Consider the following 20,456-nt stretch of genomic DNA (forward strand, 5'->3'; position numbering starts at 1 on the left):
TATCATAATGAAAGTAAATGGACTGAATTTCCCTGTAACAAAAAAATCAGATCCCAAGTCTTTTCTTCCACAACATTCACGTTGCAATGAAAAGAATGTGAGGCTTGGAATTAACCAGGTCTGGCCATTTTACTCAACAATTTTCATCAACCTAACTTCCCTGGAAAATGAGCACCACGATGAAAGAAAATACATCACTTAGAGGAAAAAACATCTGCTTCAGAGAGGAGGGGGAGGAGAAACAGGGAAGAAGGTAGGGGTGCATTCACCACTCACAACACTGCAACACGCAGGAGCCCCTGTTATTGTTCTTTAATAGCTTCAGAGAGAAAACAGCTACCATTTTTTAGCCAGCCAGAGCTAGGTTTCTGTTCTGGTTCAGTAACTACCTACCTATATGACCTTGAAGAATTTTCTTAAATCTGAGCACCAATATCACCATCTATCAACTCTCACTGATATTCAGCAGCAGAAGGTAGGGGAGATGCTTCATGGTACAGCTCTCCATATCCTGGGCTAGAGATACCCTGGACCCAAATGGTAATGATAATGATTAAATCTAGGAAGGTTACTCAGAAGCCCTAGAAAGAGTGTTCAAATACAATTTCAACTGTTGTACATTTTTGAATGGCTATTAAAAAGGAGAGTGTGTTTTATTATTTGAAAGAAAAACAGTCTCAGACATTCCTCTCAACTATCTTCAAGCACATTTGTTCAACCTCCCAGAGACTTCCAAAACACTGATGCCACTTGGTTCTTCATTCAGTGGGCACCGCATTTCCCTCCCTGTGCAGCTTGCACAGTCTGCCATTATGATGGATTACATAGCTGTGCAACCAATCACTGATGGCTGTAAATCTTTTAAATGTCTTTAACAGGTAATACAGTCATACAGTTCCAAAATAAAACCATGTCAGATGTAGAAAACAAACTTACAGTCACCAGTGCAGGAAAGTAGGCAGATAAACTGGGAGATTGGGACTGACATATACACACTACTATAAAAAATGGGGTTTCTCTGGTGGCTCAGACAGTAAAGAATCTAGCTGCAATGCAGGAGACCCAGGTTTGATCCCCAAGTCGGGAAGATCCCCTGGAAAAAGAAATGGCAACTCACTGAAGTATTTTTGCCTGGGAAATCCCGTGGACAGAGGAGCCTGGCGGGCTACAGTCTATGGGGAGCAAGAGTTGGACATGACTCAGCTACTCAACAACAGTAATAACAGTATAGCACAAGAAACTGTACTCAATACTCTGTAATGACCTATATCAGAAATGAATCTAAAAAAGAGTGGATATATGTATAACTAATTCACTTTGCTATACACCTGAAACTAACACATTGTAAGTCAACTATACTCCAATAAAAATTATTAAAAATAAATAAAAACATGTATTCTCAGAGGTCTCCCTCCCACACCTGTCCCTAGTCCCTGCAGTCCTCTCACCACAAGAAACCACTTTATTAGTTTGTCACACATCATTCAGTTTCTTTGTGCAAATATAAATATATATTCTTATTTTCCCATTTTCTCCCAAGGAAGGTAATATACTATGTACTCCTGTCGGTAACTTGCTTTTTTCACTTAACAAATCCTGGAGATCTTTCCATCTAACTGTTTTTCCATACTACTTCACTTCTTTCAATTGCCAGGGTTCCTTTCTATGCATATACTCTATTTAACCAGCTAATTATTGTCTTTTTCATCACTACCAATAATTGTTACTAATAAAAATTAATTTAAAAAATAGAAATTCTATTATTATCTTGTATTTGATGTTCTTACAGTATAAACTAATTTTGTTCACTTTTCTTGTGTTGCTTGAAGAAATGATTATTGTTTTTGGTACTGACATAATCAAAGCCTGACTCTTGATGAAATTTTTATCATTATATAAAGTAAGTGAATTTTTTTTTAACCAAGCCCTACATAGGCAGGGCCACCATTCACACAGAATACAAGGTCACTGGGTTGCACAGTTTTCATCCAGTCTATCCAGCGTGCTATCCACATGCTGTTTTCTCCTCGGGCTATGGCAGGATAAAGGCAGGGGAGCACAAAATCTGTCCTACCACCCTTGCCTTATGTCTTATAAGGAAGAGTCCATGTATCACATTTGTCTTCTCCTTCTAGACTATAAACATCATGGTGGAAGGAGAGGGAATTGAGTTAGCATTACTGAGACATTCTAGTGCCTGACACACAGTAAGTGTCCAATAGCTATGCCTGGTCATGCTGCACCCTTGGGACAAAAACATAAACCAGGTGTCAGTGAGAAGTTAACAGCATGGTAGAAGAGACAGGGGCTTCCCTGGTGGCTCAGTGGTAAAGAATCTGCCTGCAATACAGGAGCCACAGGAGACAAGGGTTCGATCCCTGAGTCCAGAAGATCCCCTGGAGGAGGGCCTAGCAACTCACTCCAATATTCTTGCCTGGAGAATCCCATGGACAGAGGAGCCTGGTGGACTATAGTCCATGGGATCGCAAAGGGTTGGACATGACTGAAATGACTTAGCAGCAGCAGAAGAGACAGACCTAATCTACAGAGTTAATAGCCCTGGTTCCTATGGGTGCACAGACAAGTGGAAACCAAGGGAGGAGGTTAACAGCAGCAATTTCCAGAGGAAGTGATATATAGGACAAATTTCCAGAGGAAGTGATGTATAAGTTAAAATCTGAAAAACAGGCAAGAGTTATTCCATTAAAGGATGAGAAGGAAAAGGAGTCCTGAAGGCAGAAACAACAGCAATTTATCCACACTGTCTGTTTCACAGTAAGAAAAATCCATAGCTCAAGAGATGTCAGACAACAATTCAGTGGCAGAACACTGTATGCATGTTCTGAAGGGTTAAATTCCAAAGAGAAATGAAGGCTGAATCTTTTAAGCCAATACTTAATAGAGTGCTTATTATGTGCCAGGCACTCTTCTAAGTGTTCTTCCTATTTTAATGCATTAAATCCTCACAAAAAAGATCTTCACAACCCAGATAACAACTCAGATAATCACGATGGTATGGTCACTCACCTAGAGCCAGACATACTGGAATGCAAAGTCAAGTGGGCCTTAGGAAGCATCACTACGAACAAAGATAGTGGAGGTGATAAAATTCCAGACAAGCTATTTCAAATCCTAAAAGATGATGCTGTCCAAGTGCTGCACTCAATATGCCAGCAAATCTGGAAAACTCAGCAGTGGCCATAGGACTGAAAAAGGTCAGTTTTCATTCCAATATCAAAGAAAGGCAATGCCAAAAAATGCTCAAACTACTGCACAATTGCACTCATCTCACATGCTAATAAAGTAATGCTCAAAATTCTCCAAGCCAGGCTTCAACAGTATATGAACCAAGAACTTCCAGATGTTCAAGCTGGTTTAGAAAAGGCAGAGGAACCAGAGATCAAATTGCCAACATCCACTGCATCATCGAAAAAGCAAGAGAGTTCCAGAAAAACAACTACCTCTGCTTTATTGACTATGCCAAAGCCTTTGACTGTGTGGACCACAACAAACTCTGGAAAATTCTTAAAGAGATGGAATACCAGACCACCTGACCTGCCTCTTGAGAAACATGTATGCAGGTCAAGAGGCAACAGTTAGAACTGGACAGGGAACAACAGACTGGTTCCAAATAGGAAAAGGAGTACGTCAAGGCTGTATATTGTCACCCTGCTTATTGAACTTGTATGCAGAGTACATCATGGGAAACGCTGGGCTGGAGGAAGCACAGGCTAGAATCAAGATTTCCGGGAGAAATATCAATAACCTCAGATAGACAGATGACACCACCCTTATGGCAGAAAGTGAAGAAGAACTAAAGAGCCTCTTGATAAAAGTGAAAGAGGAGACTGAAAAAGTTGGCTTAAAGCTCAACATTCAGAAAACTAAGATCATGGCATCTGGTCCCATTGCTTCATGGCAAATAGATGGGGAAACAGCAAAAACAATGACAGACTTTATTTTTGGGGGTTCCCAAATCACTGCAGATGGTGACTGCAGCCATGAAATTAAAAGATGCTTGCTCCTTGGAAGAAAAGTTATGACCAACCTAGACAGCATATTAAAAAGCAGAGACATTACTTTGCCAACAAAGGTCCGTCTAGTCAAAGCTATGGTTTTTCCAGCAGTCATGTATGGATGTGAGAGTTGGACTATAAAGAAAGCTGAGCACTGAAGAACTGATGCTTTTGAACTGTGGTGTTGGAAAAGACTCTTGAGAGTCCCTTGGACTGCAAGGAGATCCAACCAGTCCATCCTGGGGGAGATCAGTCCTGGGTATTCATTGGAAGGACTGATGCTGAAGCTGAAACTCCAATACTTTGGCCACCTGATATGAAGAAGTGACTCATTTGAAAAGACTGATGCTGGGAAAGACTGAAGGCCGGAGGAGAAGGGAACGACAGAGGATGAGATGGTTGGATGGCATCACTGAATCAATGGACAGGAGTTTGAGTAAACTCTGGGAGTTGGTGATAGACAGGGAGGCCTGGCGTGCTGCAGTCCATGGGGTCACAAAGAGTCGGACATGAACGAGCAAATGAACTGAATTGAAATCCTCACAACACTATTTGGCAAATACTATTTCTTTTTATTTCTTTATTAAGTAGAAACTATTATTATTCTCCTCTTCCCCCATCCCACTCCCACCCATTTTGTAGATAAGGAGAATGAAGTTAAGTAACTTGCCCAAGGCCACACACATGTAAGTGGAAGAACTGAGATTCAAACTCAGTCTGGCTCCAGAGTCCATGCTCTTAACCATTGGCACAATCTATGATACCAACTTATAGGTACAACTTATAATAAAGAAAAATGCTAAGCTGTGTTAGGGTTACAGGCAGTGTAATATGGTATTTACCACTATTCACCCACAGTCTCTTGATCAAGTCACTTAACCTTGCTGAGCCTTGGTTTCCTTATCTGTAAAATGGGTATAGGGGATACCATGAGGGAAAACAACAATAATACCATACATAAAAGACAGACTGAATGATCTGGCTTATACTGGGCAATTTTTTAAAGCTGCCTTGAAATACTGTATTTATTAAAGCTTAGGACTGGGAAGGAGCAGTAAAAGAAACTCACTGTGTCTTAGTTTCATCATGATGATTAACTTGAAAGCAGGTAGATTCAAATCTGCAGGCGTTTGTTTCCTGTCGGAATGGGAGAAGAACCAATTTGAAGACAGAGAGGGGAACCACAATGCCACAAGCTCCCTTCTAAGCCCCCTGAAGGCAAAATAAAATGTTAAAGAACATGACAAGGAAGCCCTAACAATTAGAGGAATTTGAGTGAAGGGGTTATACTGGAGCTGGTGTCTGGTATGGCTGAATATGATTATTAATAATATTATAGGGAAGATAGGTGTAAACCTCTCTTCCTGGGTGGAGTCAGTGCCTCAATGCATCAGATGGGATCCTGGGTCCTCAATCCTCCACCCTGTAGTGTTATATACCTTAGGTAAGGGACTAGCTCTAAACTTCTCTACTCTAAGGGGAGAGGAGTATGCAAGGACAATCTGTTTCTACATACAGTATTTACTGCATCTCTTTTCCCCAAATAGGGAGTTCTATGTCTCATCTATTCTGGAAGTGAGGTGAGGGAGGAGACATATCCTAGGGGACAAGGGACCTCTGAATAGAGCTTTTTTTATGTATCTCTTATGTGGACTTAGATCAGTGCAAAATCTTGGGGGAGAGGGGGAAAAAATCTGTGCCTGTATATATGGCTGGGGTCTGTTCCTTGGCAGATTCCTTGATTGCAGGGAGAGCAGGATGCCTTTTGTCACTCTACTCCAGGATACAGAGGAACTGAAAAAATTGGCACAGTGGCTGTGTGCATCTCTGCTGCATGGAAAAGGAGCACAGGTCTGTATCTTGAGTCTCTTTACCCTAGGGAGGGCCATGGGATGGGACTGATATGCCTACCTCCACTATAAGATGACATTAGTTCATTAGTCCCATGCTAACAAAGGGGGAAATTATTCAGCTTTCCATGAACAGGGCCTGCACCCTGCCTGCAGTGGGCTATTCTAGACCTTTCCAGGGAGGTTGGGAGGGGCATCATCTGCTTATCTTGCATACCTATTGAAGTCAGCAGTGTGGTTAACACTGAAGGAAAAGGACCTCTGGTTCTCTACACGGGGAGGGGGAGATGGTTTCCTATGGTTTTGTTTTTTTTTTTTTCCCCCTGGATGGAGAGAAAAAGGTCTGAGCTCCTCTACCTTGGATAAGGGGGAGCCCATATGCACTACACTATGGGGTGATCAGTGATGTCACTGCCTCTCAATATTGCAAGGCACCTCTCTGCTCCTTTGGGGTCTCTCCTTTCCTACAGTTGGTGATTCTAAATCCTTGGAAGGGCAGGGGAGAAGGAATGATCTGCGTCTACCTGAAAAGAAGAATAAATCTGAGTCCCTCTTCCCCGGGGGACCCCGAAGAGGCAGTTCTCTCTCTTCATTGGTTAAGGCCTGCTGCTGTTTGCTGCAGGGCATTTTTGATGGGTCAAGCCTTAACAAATTCAGTAAGCCAGCACCCGGGAAGAAGGTGATCAGGCCTGACTTTCCTCAATGGGGACTCACTCTAGCCTAGAAGGGGTATATCTGCGTGGTTCTCTGTGGGCTGAGGCTTGTGCCTCGAAACACTTAGGGAGGGGTGGTCTAGCACTTCTGCAGGAATTAGTTACACAGGGACAAGTTAGGGAGGTCTCTAGGTCTTGACGCTAAGGGAAAGAGGTTCACTCAACTGTTTTATTAGCTCTTCTGTTCTAGTGGTCGGGCGGGGGTGGGGATAAATACATCAAAGCCTCTGTCATAAGGGAAAAGGTGCGCCGAAGTGGACCTGCCAGTAGAAATCTGCGCGGTTCAGCCTCGTGAGAAGGGAAGATATATCTCTTTACGGGGGAGTGTCGATGTCGCCACACCTTTGGGGTGTCCACGCCCATCTACACTGGGAAAGTGCGGAATGGAGCCTAACTACCCTAAAGAAGGAGGGCAATCCACGCTTCTCCACACAAGCGGGGTCTGTAACTCTCCATAAAGGGTATCCAGGGGTCTACTGGAGAAGGGAATAGCAACCCACTCCAGTATTCTTGCCAGGAAAATTCCATGGACAGAGGAACCTGGCGGGCTACAGTCCATGGGATTGCAAAGAGTCGGACACGACTGAGCGACTAACACACACACAGGGGTCTACGCCTATCTAGATTAGGTGGTCCGTGCCCCTCTACTCGGAAGAATGAGTTTGGGCGTATGTCCACGTGCCGAGCAATCCCTGTCTCTCATCCAGGCCCTTCTACCCTGAAAGGAACCTGACTCTTTACCTCTCTGCTCCGGGGCTGAGGGTGCCTCTGGTTTCACCGCAGTTGATCCTTTCCACGCGGCCGGCTAGGTGAGCTCTCGTCACAAAAAAAGAGAGTAGTTTCTTACCTCCACTTCCGGCGGAGCTCTGAGAAGACAGCACAACACTGTTGGCCCAGGGGCTGCGCTCGCGCCGCTAGTCTTCTACTTCCGGATCCCGGTCTCGCCGAGCCGGTTCAGTACTTTCCGCGTCCCCGGAGGTGGAGCTTCGGATTGACCGTTCGCGCCGGCCCGTCCCTTCCCCGCGGCCCCGCTGGCCCCGCCTCCCGGCTGCGCAGTAAGGTAAGGTTATAGCTGAGGAGGAGGTGGGGAAGAGGGAGGGGCAGGGGTTCATCGGCTGGTGTGGCCATATAACCTACTTGTAAGTCAAGTTCTTGTCTGCGGGCCTCTGCCTGGGCCTAAATATGTGTGTTCTCGAATCTTAGTGACCAAGCTTTCTCCAGGGCCGCATCAGACAAGGGTGGGGGGGGGGGGTCGGTGTCTTTGTCTACAGTGGAAGATGGCGACGGGCAGAGTGTGAGAAAATGGCTGCCAGGGTCACATGTTTTGCAGCGTATACCCACCTGAAATGACTAACTACTCCCAGCAACCATCCCGGCGTGCAGGGTCCCAGACAAACCCTGAGGGACCCACTCGGAGCTCTTTCTGCATTAGCAAAGATCCACGGCCAGGCCCAGGAACCCGGACAACTGGAAGTCTCTCCCACCCATTTGCTTTCTTCTCCTCCCTCCTTCCCTCAGGTTCCGGAGCGGCATCTGCTGGAGGGAATGGATTCATCTTTGGAGTAGGGGCAAGTGAGGGTTTCTTAAGAAACCATCTCAGGGAACTCCTGACCTGGCTGGAGAATCAAGTCTCCCCATAAAAAAAAATAATTATGTCTGAAAATGTCTTCTTCCTGATAATTTAGTTACAGTGACGGCTCTTCCTCTAGCCTAAACTTTGGGGTGAGGCCAAGCTTCTCTATCCCAAGGATATGTTCCTGGACACCCTCTGCCTATTCCTACCCCTTACATACACAGGACTCACTGCCACTATATCCATGTGTTTTTCCCCAGAGAAACACAACTCTGGACCCCAAACCAGCCCTGGCCACCTTCACTTTCCCCTTTTCATTAGCAAATTCTTTAAGACTTAACTCTTGTCGCTTCTTTGAACTTTCTCAGCTTGGTTAAAAACTCAGAGCACCTTGTTGGATTTATCTCAGTATGGTAATCATTGATGTTGCTGTATCTCCACAGGAGAGCAAATTCCCTGAGACTAGCGGCCTATGTCTTTGAGCCCTCTGCAAGACCCAGCACAAGACAAGGCAGTCTAAAGCAAATATTTGTTAAATGGGTAAGTTTACAGGCCTACACCACAGATCAATGGGAAATGGACATTTTAGTAGATAGTACTGGAAAATTTGGCTTACCATAACAAGAAAAAGTTAACTGGATCCCTATTTATTTCCACATGAGATGGTAAAGAATATCTTTGTGACCTAGGATGGTGGAAGGACTTTTAAAACTAAGTCCTAAATGCACAAACCAGGGGGAAAAACTGTATGAAGTCTTTGATAGGAATGAAAATTGGTACTACTACTTTAGAAAATAAGTAATCAGAAAAAAATAAAAGAATTAATCCAAATAGTTGAAGATGGCCCTGGAACCCAGCAATTCTGTTAGAGATGTGCACATATATACATTAAGTCCTAGAGAAATTCTTACACATATACACAAGGAGGCATGTGCAAGAATATTCATTGCAAAATAAAAATTTTTAAAGCAGTAAAAAAAAGAGTATTCATTGCAGAACTGTTAGTAATAGGGAAAATAACTGAACAATCTAAAAGTTCACCAAGAGGAGAATAAGTAAGTAGTTGTACAGCCGCACAACAGAGTACTATATACAGCAGTGAAAAAAATCGAAGCAGAATTGGGTATATCAATCCACATAAATCTCAAAAACATAATGCTGTGATAAAATGCAAGTTGTGAAAGGATACATGAAGTGTGAGACCATTTATATGGATTTTTTAAGCTAGAAAACCCAGGAGGCAGCATCTCAGTAGCCCTGAGATTACCTCTGGGGAAGAAAACGAGGGAACAACATGAGAAAGAAATTGACAGGGACTTAGCAACTGTTTCTCTAATATTTTATCTGAGTACTAGGTATGTGGGTATGTGTTGTGTTATTCTTCATACTTATTTGTATGCCTGAAGTAGTTCATATTTTTTAAGAAAGACTGTATCTGTAACAAAATTAATGATGTCTAAATGGTTCTCAAATTTGACCAGCAGCAGAATCACTTGGGAAAGCTTATTAAAATACCAACTGGTGGGCCCCACACCCAGAATTGTGTTTTAGTTAAGTCTGTAGTAGAGCCCAGGAATTTACATTTCTAACAAGTTCTCAATGATGATGATGATGATGAAGCTGCTTCTGCAAACCCAGGTACCACATTTTGAGAACTGACAGGGAAAATGAAGTTATCAATGAATTCAGTTTTCTTCATTGTACTTTTCTGTGTTTTCCACGTATTCAATGAGTATGTTACTTTAGGGAGAGGTTTTGTTGTTTTTTTACATTCTTTTTCATCTCTACTTCCCACTCTTATTTCCCTCATGTAGACAACCATTTTAAAGTCTTTTATGCATATATTTTTCTTTATATGTGTTCTTGCAAAATGCATATTGTTTTACATGCATATATTTCCCCCTAATTTTCATTTTTTCATTTTTCAAAATTCAGAACTGTTGAAAAAGTAGTGCAATGAAAGAGTATACTCTTAATATTTTGCCAGATTTGCTCTACTTTTCTTTATATGTGTATGTGTACATTTTCTTGCAGGCAGTATAACACCTCCTCACCCCTAAAAACTTCAGCACATATCTTGTAGAATAAGGACATTTTCCTACATAATAGCAGTACCATTATCACACCTAAGAAAACTTACTAATTCCATAATATCATAAATGGTACCCTATATTCAGATTTTCCAGTTAAGCCCAAAATGTTCTTCAGTTCAGTTCAGTCACTCAGTCGTGTCCAACTCTTTGTGACCCCATGGACTGCAGCACGCCAGGCCTCGCTGTCCATCACCAACTCCTGGAGCCTACTCAAACTCATGTCCATCACGTCAGTGATGCCATCCAACCATCTCATTCTCTGTCATACCCTTCTCCTCCCACCTTCAATTTTTCCCAGCATCAGGGTCTTTTCAAATAAGTCGGTTCTTCACATCAGGTGGCCAAAATATTGGAGTTTCAGCTTCAGCATCAGTCCTTCCAATGAATATTCAGGACTGATTTCCTTTAGGATTGACTGGTTGGATCTCCTTGCAGTTCAAGGGACTCTCAAGAATCTTCTCCAACACCACAGTTCAAAAGCATCAATTCTTCTGCGCTCAGCATTCATAGTCCAACTCTCACATCCATACATGAGTAAACAGACCTTTGTTGGTAAAGTAATGTCTTTGCTTTTTCATATGCTGTCTAGGATCGTCATAGCTTTTCTTCCAAGGAGCAAGCATCTTTTAATTTTATGGCTGCAGTCACCATCTGCAGTGATTTTGAAGCCCCAAAAAATAAAGTCTCTCACTGTTTCCATTGTTTCCCCATCTATTTGCCATAAAGTGATGGGACCAGATGCCATGATCTTAGTTTTCTGAATGTTGAGCTTTAAGCCAACTTTTCACTCTCCTCTTTCTCTTTCATCAAGAGGCTCTTTAGTTCTTTGCTTTCTGCCATAAGGGTGGTGTCATTTGCGTATCTGAGGTTATTGATATTTTTCCTGGCAATCTTGATCCCAGCTTGTGCTTCATCCAGCCCAGCATTTCCCATGATGAACTCTGCATATAAGTTAAATAAGCAAGGTGACGATATACAGCCTTGATGTACTCCTTTCCGGGTTTGGAACTAGTCTGTTTTTCCATGTCCAGTTCTAACTGTTGCTTCCTCATCTGCATACAGATTTCTCAGGAGGCAAGTCAAGTGGTCTGGAATTCCCATCTCTTTAAGAATTCTCCAGAGTTTGTTGTGGTCCACACAGTCAAAGGCTTTGGCATAGTCAATAAAGCAGAGGTAGTTGTTTTTCTGGAACTCTCTTGCTTTTTTGATCATCCAGTGGATGTTGGCAATTTGATCTCTGGTTCCTCTGCCTTTTCTACGTCCAGCTTGAACATCTGAAAGTTCTTGGTTCACATACTGTTGAAGTCTGGCTTGGAGAATTTTGAGCATTACTTTGCTAGTGTGTGAGATGAATGCAATTGTGCAGTAGTTTGAACATTCTTTGGCATTGCCTTTCTTTGAGATTGGAATGAAAACTGACCTTTTCCAGTCCTGTGGCCACTGCTGAGTTTTCCAGATTCATGGCATATTGAGTGCAGCACTTCCACAGCGTCATCTTTTAGGATTTGAAATAGCTTATCTGGAATTTTATCACCTCCACTATCTTTGTTCGTAGTGATGCTTCCTAAGGCCCACTTGACTTTGCATTCCAGTATGTCTGGCTCTAGGTGAGTGATCACACCATCATGGTTATCTGGGACATGAAGATCTTTTTTGTATAGTTCTTCTGTGTATTCTTGCCACCTCTTCTTTTTTTTTAATTAATTTATTTTAATTGGAGGTTAATTACTTTACATTATTGTAGTGGTTTTTGCCATACATTGACATGAATCAGCCATGAGTGTACATGTGTTCCCCATTCTGCACCCCTCTCCCACTTCCCTCCCCATCTGATCCCTCAGGGTCATCCCAGTGCACCAGTCCTGAACATTCTGTCTCATGCATCGAACCTGGATTGGTGATCTATTTCACATATGATAATAATATACATGTTTCAATGCTGTTCTCTCAAATCATCCCACCCTCGCCTTCTCCCATAGTGTCCAGAAGTCTTTCTTTACATCTGTGTCTCTTTTGCTGTCTTGCATATAGGGTCATCGTTACCATCTTTCTAAATTCCATATATATGCATTAATATACTGTATTGTTGTTTTTCTGTCTGACTTACTTCACCCTGTATAATAGGCTCCAGTTTCATCCACCTCATTAGAACTGATTCAAATGCATTCTTTTTAATAGCTGAGTAATATTCCATTGTGTACATGTACCACAGCTTTCTTATCCATTCATCTGCCAATGGACATCTCTCCTTGCTATTCTTTGGAACTCTGCATTCAAATGGTATATCTTTCCTTTTGTCCTTTGCCTTTCGCTTCTCTTCTTTTCTCAGCTATTTGTAAGGCCTCATCAAACAACCATTTTGCCTTTTTGCATTTGTTTTTCTTGGGAATGGTCTTGATTGCTGCCTCCTGTACAGTGTCCCAAACCTCTGTCCATAGTTCTTCAGGCACTCCATCTGTTAGATCTAATCCCTTGATTAGATCTATTTGTCCCTTCCACTGTATAATCATAAGGGATTTGATTTAGGTCATACATGAATGGTTTAGTGGTTTTCCCTACTTTGTTCAATTTAAGTCTGAATTTGGCAATAAGGAGTTCTTTTTTTTTTTTTTACAAAGTATACAAGAATATAATTTTATAATAAATCTTTCCAGTGTTCGCTATAACTACATTACATGAAATGTTTCCCTTCAAAGAAACTCAGAAGGATAGCGCTTACAAAATGAAACAAAACTTTCTCTGTTCATCTCTGGCAAGCAATGAACAAATACAGTTTGCTTAGGAAGGATCCAGAAGTGCTGCCTCTGGAGCAGAAACTACCACTAACATGCTGCTGTGTAAGAGTCTTGGTGAGTGGCTACTATCTGGAAGTTCTTCCTCTCTTCTCATACCAGTGAATCCATTTCATATAAAGTGTAAGAGAAAACTAAAGCTTTGCATAAGTGAAACTCAGCATGCTCCACTCAAATACTTCTAAGGTAACCACTCTACAGCAAAAATGGCAGAAGTCATCTCTTTTATCCCTGTCCCCCAAAAAACAAACCCCAGAAAGAACAAAACAACCCAAAACCCAAAGGCAAATGCTGTTGCTCAATTAATCATCAGATGGATTTAGAGGCAAAAAACATGACAACAGCAATAATTCAAGTAAAGTATATGAGAAAATTTAAACACACCGCTTTTAAGTTAAGACAGAAGTGAAGGGGAGCTATGATCTTTATATCAGAGTCAAAAAGCTTAGGCATTATCACCAAATGTTAATTCACTTTACAGTCATCAATGAGACTATTGTATGTATTTTTGCACCTTGCACTTGTAAAAGCAGATAAAATATTTAATATGTAATTTACATTGTATTTTACCACCTCAGCATACAGGATGTATATAGATTATATCAAAGTGTAGTAGACAGTTAGGGGCCTGTGCAAACCCTGCAAAAATAGTACTTCAGGTATCTGCTAATTAAAAAAAAAAAAAGAAGAAGAAGAAAACAAAAGACATTTTGCTGTTTAGAAGGGATACAATTCAACTACCACAAAATACAAAGGACTGCAAAAATGTATACCATTCCAACAACATATATGTTATTAAATAAAGATTTGATTTAAAAGAATATAAATGAAGCCTTTAAGTAGGTCTTTTCTACATGCATATTATTTCTTATTAAAGAAAAAAATATGTAAAAAGGCCATTGGTAATTGCTTTGTTAACATTTGTAGAAAATGCCAATTCTCTGGTCACAAACTCCACTAAGTTTAGCACTTAAGGTCTCTGCAGTTATAAACGTAATTTAAAATACTGTTAATTCCGTAACTCCATCGGTAAAATAATGTGACTTGGAATATGGCAGTCTTCATGTTGAGGGCAATGATCCACAGTTTGTTTTTTTTACTTTCTTAGGGGTGAACAGTTATCCAGAAGAACAGCACCCTCCGCCAACGCTCTGGGCTTGAGGTTCATCATCAATAATCTGTACACCTCGCCTTGCAGCTCCTGGCTGACTGGAGCCATTGCCTTTTGCCCTCTCATCCACTTGTGCAGTTTCTATCATTCTTTTACAAAGGTCAAGAAAGAGTTCCTCAATTCCTTTGTTCTGTTTGGCTGAAGTGTGATAATGTTTTGCTCCCACAGATTCTGCATACGATTCTGCTTCTTGAATGGAAACATGTCTCTCCTTCTCCAAGTCTACTTTATTACCTACTATACATAAACAGGTTTCGTTTCCCAACATTTTCCGTAATTCTTTCACCGAGTTTTTAACCTTCTGAAAAGAATCTTCATCTGTTATATCATAAACTAAAATAGCTTCATTTGAATCTCTGTAGTAAATGGGACCCAATGCGTGGAATCTCTCTTGACCTGCTGTATCCCATATAGCAAGATTTACTCTCTTCCCACCAATATTTAACTTCTTTGTTAAGAATGATGCCTGCAGGGTGGTGATGTGCTTGTCGTTGAACTTGTTCTCGCAGTAGCGCAGCACCAGCGACGTCTTCCCCACGCAGCCTTCCCCCAGCAACACCACCTTGAACGAGTAGGTTCGGCCCGCCGCCGCCGGCCGCAGCCATCCCGTCGCGTCCCCGCCGCGCCGAGCTCCCCACAGCCGCCGCGGCACCTTCACAGCCACGGCCCGCGCAGCCCCTCCGCACCGGCGCCCCCCCCCCGCCCCGCCCCCGCCCCAGACTCCGACCCCACTGCGCCTCCGGGAGAGGCCTGGAAGCGCCGAGGGGAAAGTCGAGAGTGCAGGGCCCCGGGCACCACGTCAGGAACCTGGGGAGAGGCGAGCAGCGCCCGCTCTCCGCCTCCCTCTAATGGCGTCTCCTTCCTCCTACCAATAAGGAGTTCTTGATCTCAGCCACAGTCAGCTCCTGGTCTTGTTTTTGCTGACTGTATAGAGCTTCTCCATCTCTGATTTTTTTGATCCCAGTATCTAATCAAGGTTTGTGCATTACATTTCGTTATTGTAACACTTTAGCCTCTTTTAATCTGGAATAGTACCCCTATATTTTGTGTGCATGTGATATTACACTGATAACTTTTCAAAAGTTCAGGCCAGTTTCTTATAGTGTCCCACAGAATATCTGGATTCACCTCTTTCCACATGATTAGATTCAGGTTAAATAATTTCAGCAATAACAGTACATGCTGCTGCTGCTGCTAAGTCACTTCAGTCGTGTCCGACTCTGTGCGACCCCATAGACAGCAGCCCACCGGGCTCCCCCGTCCCTGGGATTCTCAAGGCAAGAACACTAGAGTGGGTTGCCATTTCCTTCTCCAATGCATAAAAGTGAAAGTGAAGTCGCTTGGTCGTGTCCGACCCTCAGCGACCCCATGGACTGCAGCCTTCCAGGCTTCTCCTTCCATGGGATTTTCCAGGCAAGAGTACTAGAGTGGGGTGCCATTGCCTTCTCCAACAACAGTACATACAGGGTGTCATTTACTTTATATTGTATCTTCTCAGGAGCACATAACATCAGGTTGTCCCACTGTGGAGAATGCTTTCTGTCTGTGTATTTTTGTTTTATATAAATGGCATTTCATTCTGTTTCTTACTTTTTTCCATTCATCCTTGTTTTGAAAGTATCCATATTGCTGTATGTACATTAAGGCAATTAGAAACTGTTCATGCTAACCACTGCTCATGCTAATACAATTAGAAACTGAAACTGCTCATGCTTCCCTCCGGAGAAGGCAATGGCACCCCACTCCAGTACTCTTGCCTGGAAAATCCCATGGATGGAGGAGCCTGGTGGACTGCAATCCATGGGGTCACAAAGAGTTGGACACGACTGGGCGACTTCACTTTCACTTTTCACTTTCATGCATTGGAGAAGGAAATGGCAACCCACTCCAGTGTTCTTGCCTGGAGAATCCCAGGGATGGGGGAGCCCGGTGGGCTGCCGTCTGTGGGGTCACACAGAGTCCGACACGACTGAAGCGACTTAGCAGCAGCAGCAGCATGCTTCCCTCATAGCTCAGTTGGTAAAGAATCTGCCTGTAATTCAGGAGACTCCGGTTCAATCCCTGGATCGAGAAGATCCCCTGGAGAAGGAAATGGCAACCCACTCCAGTATACTTTCTTGGAGAATCTCATGAACAGAGGAGCCTGGCAGACTACAGTCCATGGGGTTGAAAGAGTTGGACTTGACTTTGAAACTAAACCACTGCTGGTAAGTCACTTCAGTGGTGTCCGACTCTTTGCAACCCCACAGACGCAGCCCAACAGGCTCCCCCGTCCCTGGGATTCTCCAGGCAAGAACACTGGAGTGGGTTGCCATTTCCTCCTCCAGTGCATGAAAGTGAAAAGTGAAAGTGAAGTGGCTCAGTCGTGTCCGACTCTTCTCGACCCCATGGACTGCAGCCTACCAGGCCGCTCCATCCATGGGATTTTCCAGGCAAGAGTACTGGAGTGGGGTGCCACTGCCTTCTCCACACCACCATGCTAACCACAGTGTGCCTTCACCACATTTTTCTTGAATATTACCCCAGTGATGGACAGCAAGATTGCTTCCAGCTCCATGACACCACAAATAATACTGTGATGCACATCCTTGTACATGTCTCCTTATTGGCCTGTATAAGAATTTCTTTTGAAATATATACTCAGGCACAGAATGATGGCATCATAGTGTGCATATACTTAGTTTAACTAAGAATACCAATACTACTAAATGGTTCTCTGGGATGGCTGCACCAGTCCAGTTTTACCCTCAGTGTACAAAGATTCCTGGACCCCTCCATCCTCGCTGACACTTGACATTTTCCAGCTTTCTAGTTTTTGCTGGTCTAATAGGTGTAAAGTAATATCTTACCTTGTTTTAGTTTACATTTCTCTGATTAATAATTAATTTGGGGGTGGCTACTGTTGAGCACCTTGTGGGATCTTAGTTTCTGGCCAGGGATTGAACCTGCACCCTCAGCAGTGAAAGTAGAGAATCCTCACCACTATACCACTGGGGAATTCCCACTAATTAGTTTTTGAGCATTTCTTTAGATGTATGTTAAATACCTCTTCTGTAAATTGCCTGCTTGTATTGTTGGCCCATTTTTCTATTAGGGTTCCTTTCTTTCCTATTGATCTGCTAGAGTTCCATATATAGTCTAGCTATTAGTCCCCTTTCAGTTCAGGGGACTAATATTCTTTCCTTGTTTTAACTTTGCCCATAATAGCCATCTTTGAACAGAAACTGTTAATTTTACTGTAATCAAATTCATCACACTTTTGTTTTATGGTTTTGGGTTTGGAGGGGTACTTAAAAAGTAGTTCCCTCCTCCTAAGTTACAAAGATATTCTGCTGTTTTTTTTCTATTAACTTTATAGTTTTACCTTTCATGGTTTTAATCCATTTAGAATCCATCTCATATGTGGTGATAGGTAGGTATGCAATTTTAATTTTTCCACACAGCAACATTTCCCACCACCAAATACTAAGCAGTCCTTCCTTTTTCACTGATTTGCCATACCACCTTTTTCATATATTATGAAACGTACACAAATAGATGGTTTCTGTTCTTGTACTAATGCCACCTTGTTTTTAATATTTTATAATGTATCTGAAATCTGATAGGGCAAGTCCCTCCTCTTTAGTCTTCTTTTGGGTTGTCTTAACTATCCACATAAATTTTAAAAAGAGTTTATTGAGCTCTTCAAAAAATCAACTAATTTTTATTAGGATTGCACTAAATTTATAGATTAATTTAGGGGAGTTGACACCATCAAAATATTTACTCATCCCATCCAAGAGTATGGAATGTTCTCATTTGTTCAGTTCACCTTTTAGCTGGGCTCTTTATTAAGAGTTTAAAGTTTTTTCTTTAGAATTGTTATGTATTTTACTAATTTAATTTCTAGTAGCTTTATCGCCTGGTTTTTGTTACTATTGTGAATATTTTAATTTCTTTTTGAATAGATAATGCACATGCATTTTGAAAGCAAACTTATATAAAAATTATAATTTGAGGATTGTCACTTAACCTTTCTCCATTCTTCCCAGTTGCTACCATACACATTGCCCATAGTTACCAGTGTTTTAAAATTCTTCCGGTGTTTCTTTATGCACTTACAAACAAGTATAAATGTATATCCTGTTCCATCTCCCTCTTTCTTACACAAAAGTTAACATACTGTGTATATATATATATATATAGTTATATATATTGCTTTTTTCACTTGATACATCCTGCAGGTCCTTACATATCAGAGCATTAGAAAGTTTCCAGTACATAGACACTATATGGAAATGCAAAGATAGAGTACTTCCTCAAACTGTTACATTATGTGGATGTATAATAGACTGGTTCCAAATAGGAAAAGGAGTACATCAAGACTGTATATTGTCACCCTGCTTATTTAACTTCTATGCAGAGTACATCATGAGAAACGCTGGGCTAGATGAAGCACAAGCTGGAATCAAGATTGCCAGGAGAAATATCAATAACCTCAGATATGCAGATGACACCACCCTTATGGCAGAAAGTGAAGAGAAACTAAAAAGCCTCTTGATGAGAGTGAAAGAGAAGAGTGAAAAAGTTGGATTAAAGCTCAACAGAGCTGAAGTACTGAAGTACTCCAGTACTTCAGAAAACGAAGTGATGAGACCAGAAAACATTCATGGCATCTGGTCCCATCACTTCATGGGAAATAGATGGGGAAACAGTGGAAACAGTGGCTGACTTTATTTTTGGGAGCTCCAAAATCACTGCAGATGGTGACTGCAGCCATGAAATTAAAAGACACTTACTCCTTGGAAGGAAAGTTATGACCAACCTAGATAGCATATTCAAAAGCAGAGACATTACTTTGCCAACAAAGGTCTGTCTAGTCAAGGCTATGGTTTTTCCTGTGGTCATGTATGGATGTGAGATTTGGACTGTGAAGAAAGCTGAGCACCGAAGAATTGATGCTTTTGAACTGTGGTGTTGGAGAAGACTCTTGAGAGTCCCTTGGACTGCAAGGAGATCCAACCAGTCCATTCTAAAGGAGATCAGCCCTGGGTGTTCTTTGGAAGGAATGATGCTGAAGCTGAAACTCCAGTACTTTGGCCACCTCATGCGAAGAGTTGACTCATTGGAAAAGACTGATGCTGGGAGGGATTGGGGGCAGGAGGAGAAGGGGACGACAGAGGATGAGATGGCTGGATGGCATCACCGACTCGATGGACGTGAGTTTGGGTGAACTCCGGGAGATGGTGATGGACAGGGAGGCCTGGCGTGCTGCGATTCATGGGGTCACAAAGAGTCGGACATGACTGAACTGAACTGAATTGATAATAGTTAATTTAATGACTGCAGTACCCTACTTATAGATGTTCAGGGTATTTTCAGTCCTTTGGTATTACAAATGGTGCCATGATGAATAGACATTTTATATGTATACAGATATACATCTATAGAATTAGCTGTAAGAATCACATTTGTAACTTTGCCAAAATTTCCCTCCATAGGTGTACCATTTAGCACTTACCATTCATATATGAGTTTATGTTTCACCACAACCTCATGAAGAAGTGTATATTATTAAAAATTTTCAAGTTTTTGAAAATGTGATAGGTTAGAAATGTTATCTCACTGTAGTTTTAATTTATATTTCTCTTATAATGAGTGACATTGAGCATCTTTTCATATGTTTAAGAGTCATTTTTGTCTTTTTCTGTGAGTTGTCTGTTTATATGCTCGGTTTTTTTCTGTTGAGTTATTTACCTTTCCTCAATTTCTACAAGCTTATTAAATTAAAGAGCTTAGACTTTTGTGAATGATATCAGTTGTCAATATTATTTTCCCTGTTTGTTGTTCTTTTGATTTTTCCATTGTATTTTTTCCAAGCAAATTTTACTTTATTTTTATGTAAACAAATTCATCCACGTTTTATTTTATGGATTCTAGATTTTGATTTGTACTTCTGAGATAGATTGGATTAATGACTCCAATTTGTCATGTGTCTCCATACCCTTTGGTAGTACCCTCCCATACTGACTGAGTTTGGCTACAGTTTACTTCAACCAACAGAATAGTAGTAAACTTGATATAAGCAGAGATTTGAGAAAGCTCTTGCATATGCTGCTTCCTCTCTTGGACCCCCGACCACTGCTACGAGAACATACCCAGGCTAGCCTACTACAGCGAGGGACATTTAGAAATGAGCCTAGGCCTCTGAGCCAAGGCATCCTATAGCAACCAACCTCTAGCCAAGCCACCAACTTAGTGCAAACCCA

At 41.9% G+C, this 20,456-nt stretch overlaps 2 protein-coding genes, 1 long non-coding RNA gene and 1 pseudogene across 30 annotated transcripts in view; 1 reads left to right on the plus strand and 3 right to left on the minus strand.

The window, feature by feature from the left end:
• GNL3L (G protein nucleolar 3 like) overlaps nt 1–7,516 on the minus strand; it is a 27,521-nt gene extending 20,005 nt beyond the window's left edge. For 7 of the 22 annotated variants that reach the window (XR_015159287.1, XR_015159289.1, XR_015159274.1 and 4 more), the window contains exons 1-2: nt 7,427–7,516; nt 5,086–5,153 (exon numbers count right to left, since the gene is read on the minus strand). Coding sequence is in view for 4 of the 22 variants with exons in the window: in XM_086388555.1 (XP_086244681.1) it covers nt 5,086–5,104 (19 nt within the window). In the remaining 18 variants the exon portion in view is untranslated. Of the gene's footprint in view, nt 1–393; nt 528–5,085; nt 5,154–7,320 lie in introns of all 22 variants that reach the window. The other 15 variants (XR_015159284.1, XR_015159286.1, XR_015159273.1 and 12 more) reach the window with 3 other exon arrangements.
• The window catches only part of TSR2 (TSR2 ribosome maturation factor), a 73,069-nt gene continuing 59,932 nt past the window's right edge, over nt 7,320–20,456 (minus strand). The window contains exon 4 of one of the 2 annotated variants that reach the window (XM_086388560.1): nt 7,320–7,627. In XM_086388560.1, coding sequence (XP_086244686.1) covers nt 7,534–7,627 — 94 coding nt within the window. In that variant the 3' untranslated portion in view covers nt 7,320–7,533. Of the gene's footprint in view, nt 7,652–20,456 lie in introns of both variants that reach the window. The other variant, XM_086388559.1, reaches the window with a different exon arrangement.
• LOC147340308 (uncharacterized) lies at nt 7,446–20,000 on the plus strand. 5 transcript variants are annotated; one of them, XR_015159296.1, is made up of 4 exons: nt 7,665–7,718; nt 8,098–8,147; nt 8,596–8,692; nt 18,611–20,000. It is a non-coding gene; the product is annotated as an uncharacterized LOC147340308 (long non-coding RNA). The 5 variants fall into 5 exon arrangements; XR_015159292.1 differs by lacking the exons at nt 7,665–7,718; nt 8,098–8,147 and adding an exon at nt 7,446–7,639; XR_015159293.1 differs by lacking the exon at nt 8,098–8,147 and having other exon boundaries at nt 7,634–7,718.
• Nucleotides 13,369–14,828, minus strand: LOC147340309 (ras-related protein Rab-21 pseudogene; annotated as a pseudogene). Its single transcript, XR_015159291.1, has one exon. The product of XR_015159291.1 is annotated as a ras-related protein Rab-21 pseudogene (transcript).

This window comes from Bos grunniens, chromosome X, assembly GCF_055505025.1.
Source record: "Bos grunniens cultivar Pamir isolate PY7600 chromosome X, Bosgru_T2T1.0, whole genome shotgun sequence".
NCBI classification, from domain to species: domain Eukaryota; kingdom Metazoa; phylum Chordata; class Mammalia; order Artiodactyla; family Bovidae; genus Bos; species Bos grunniens.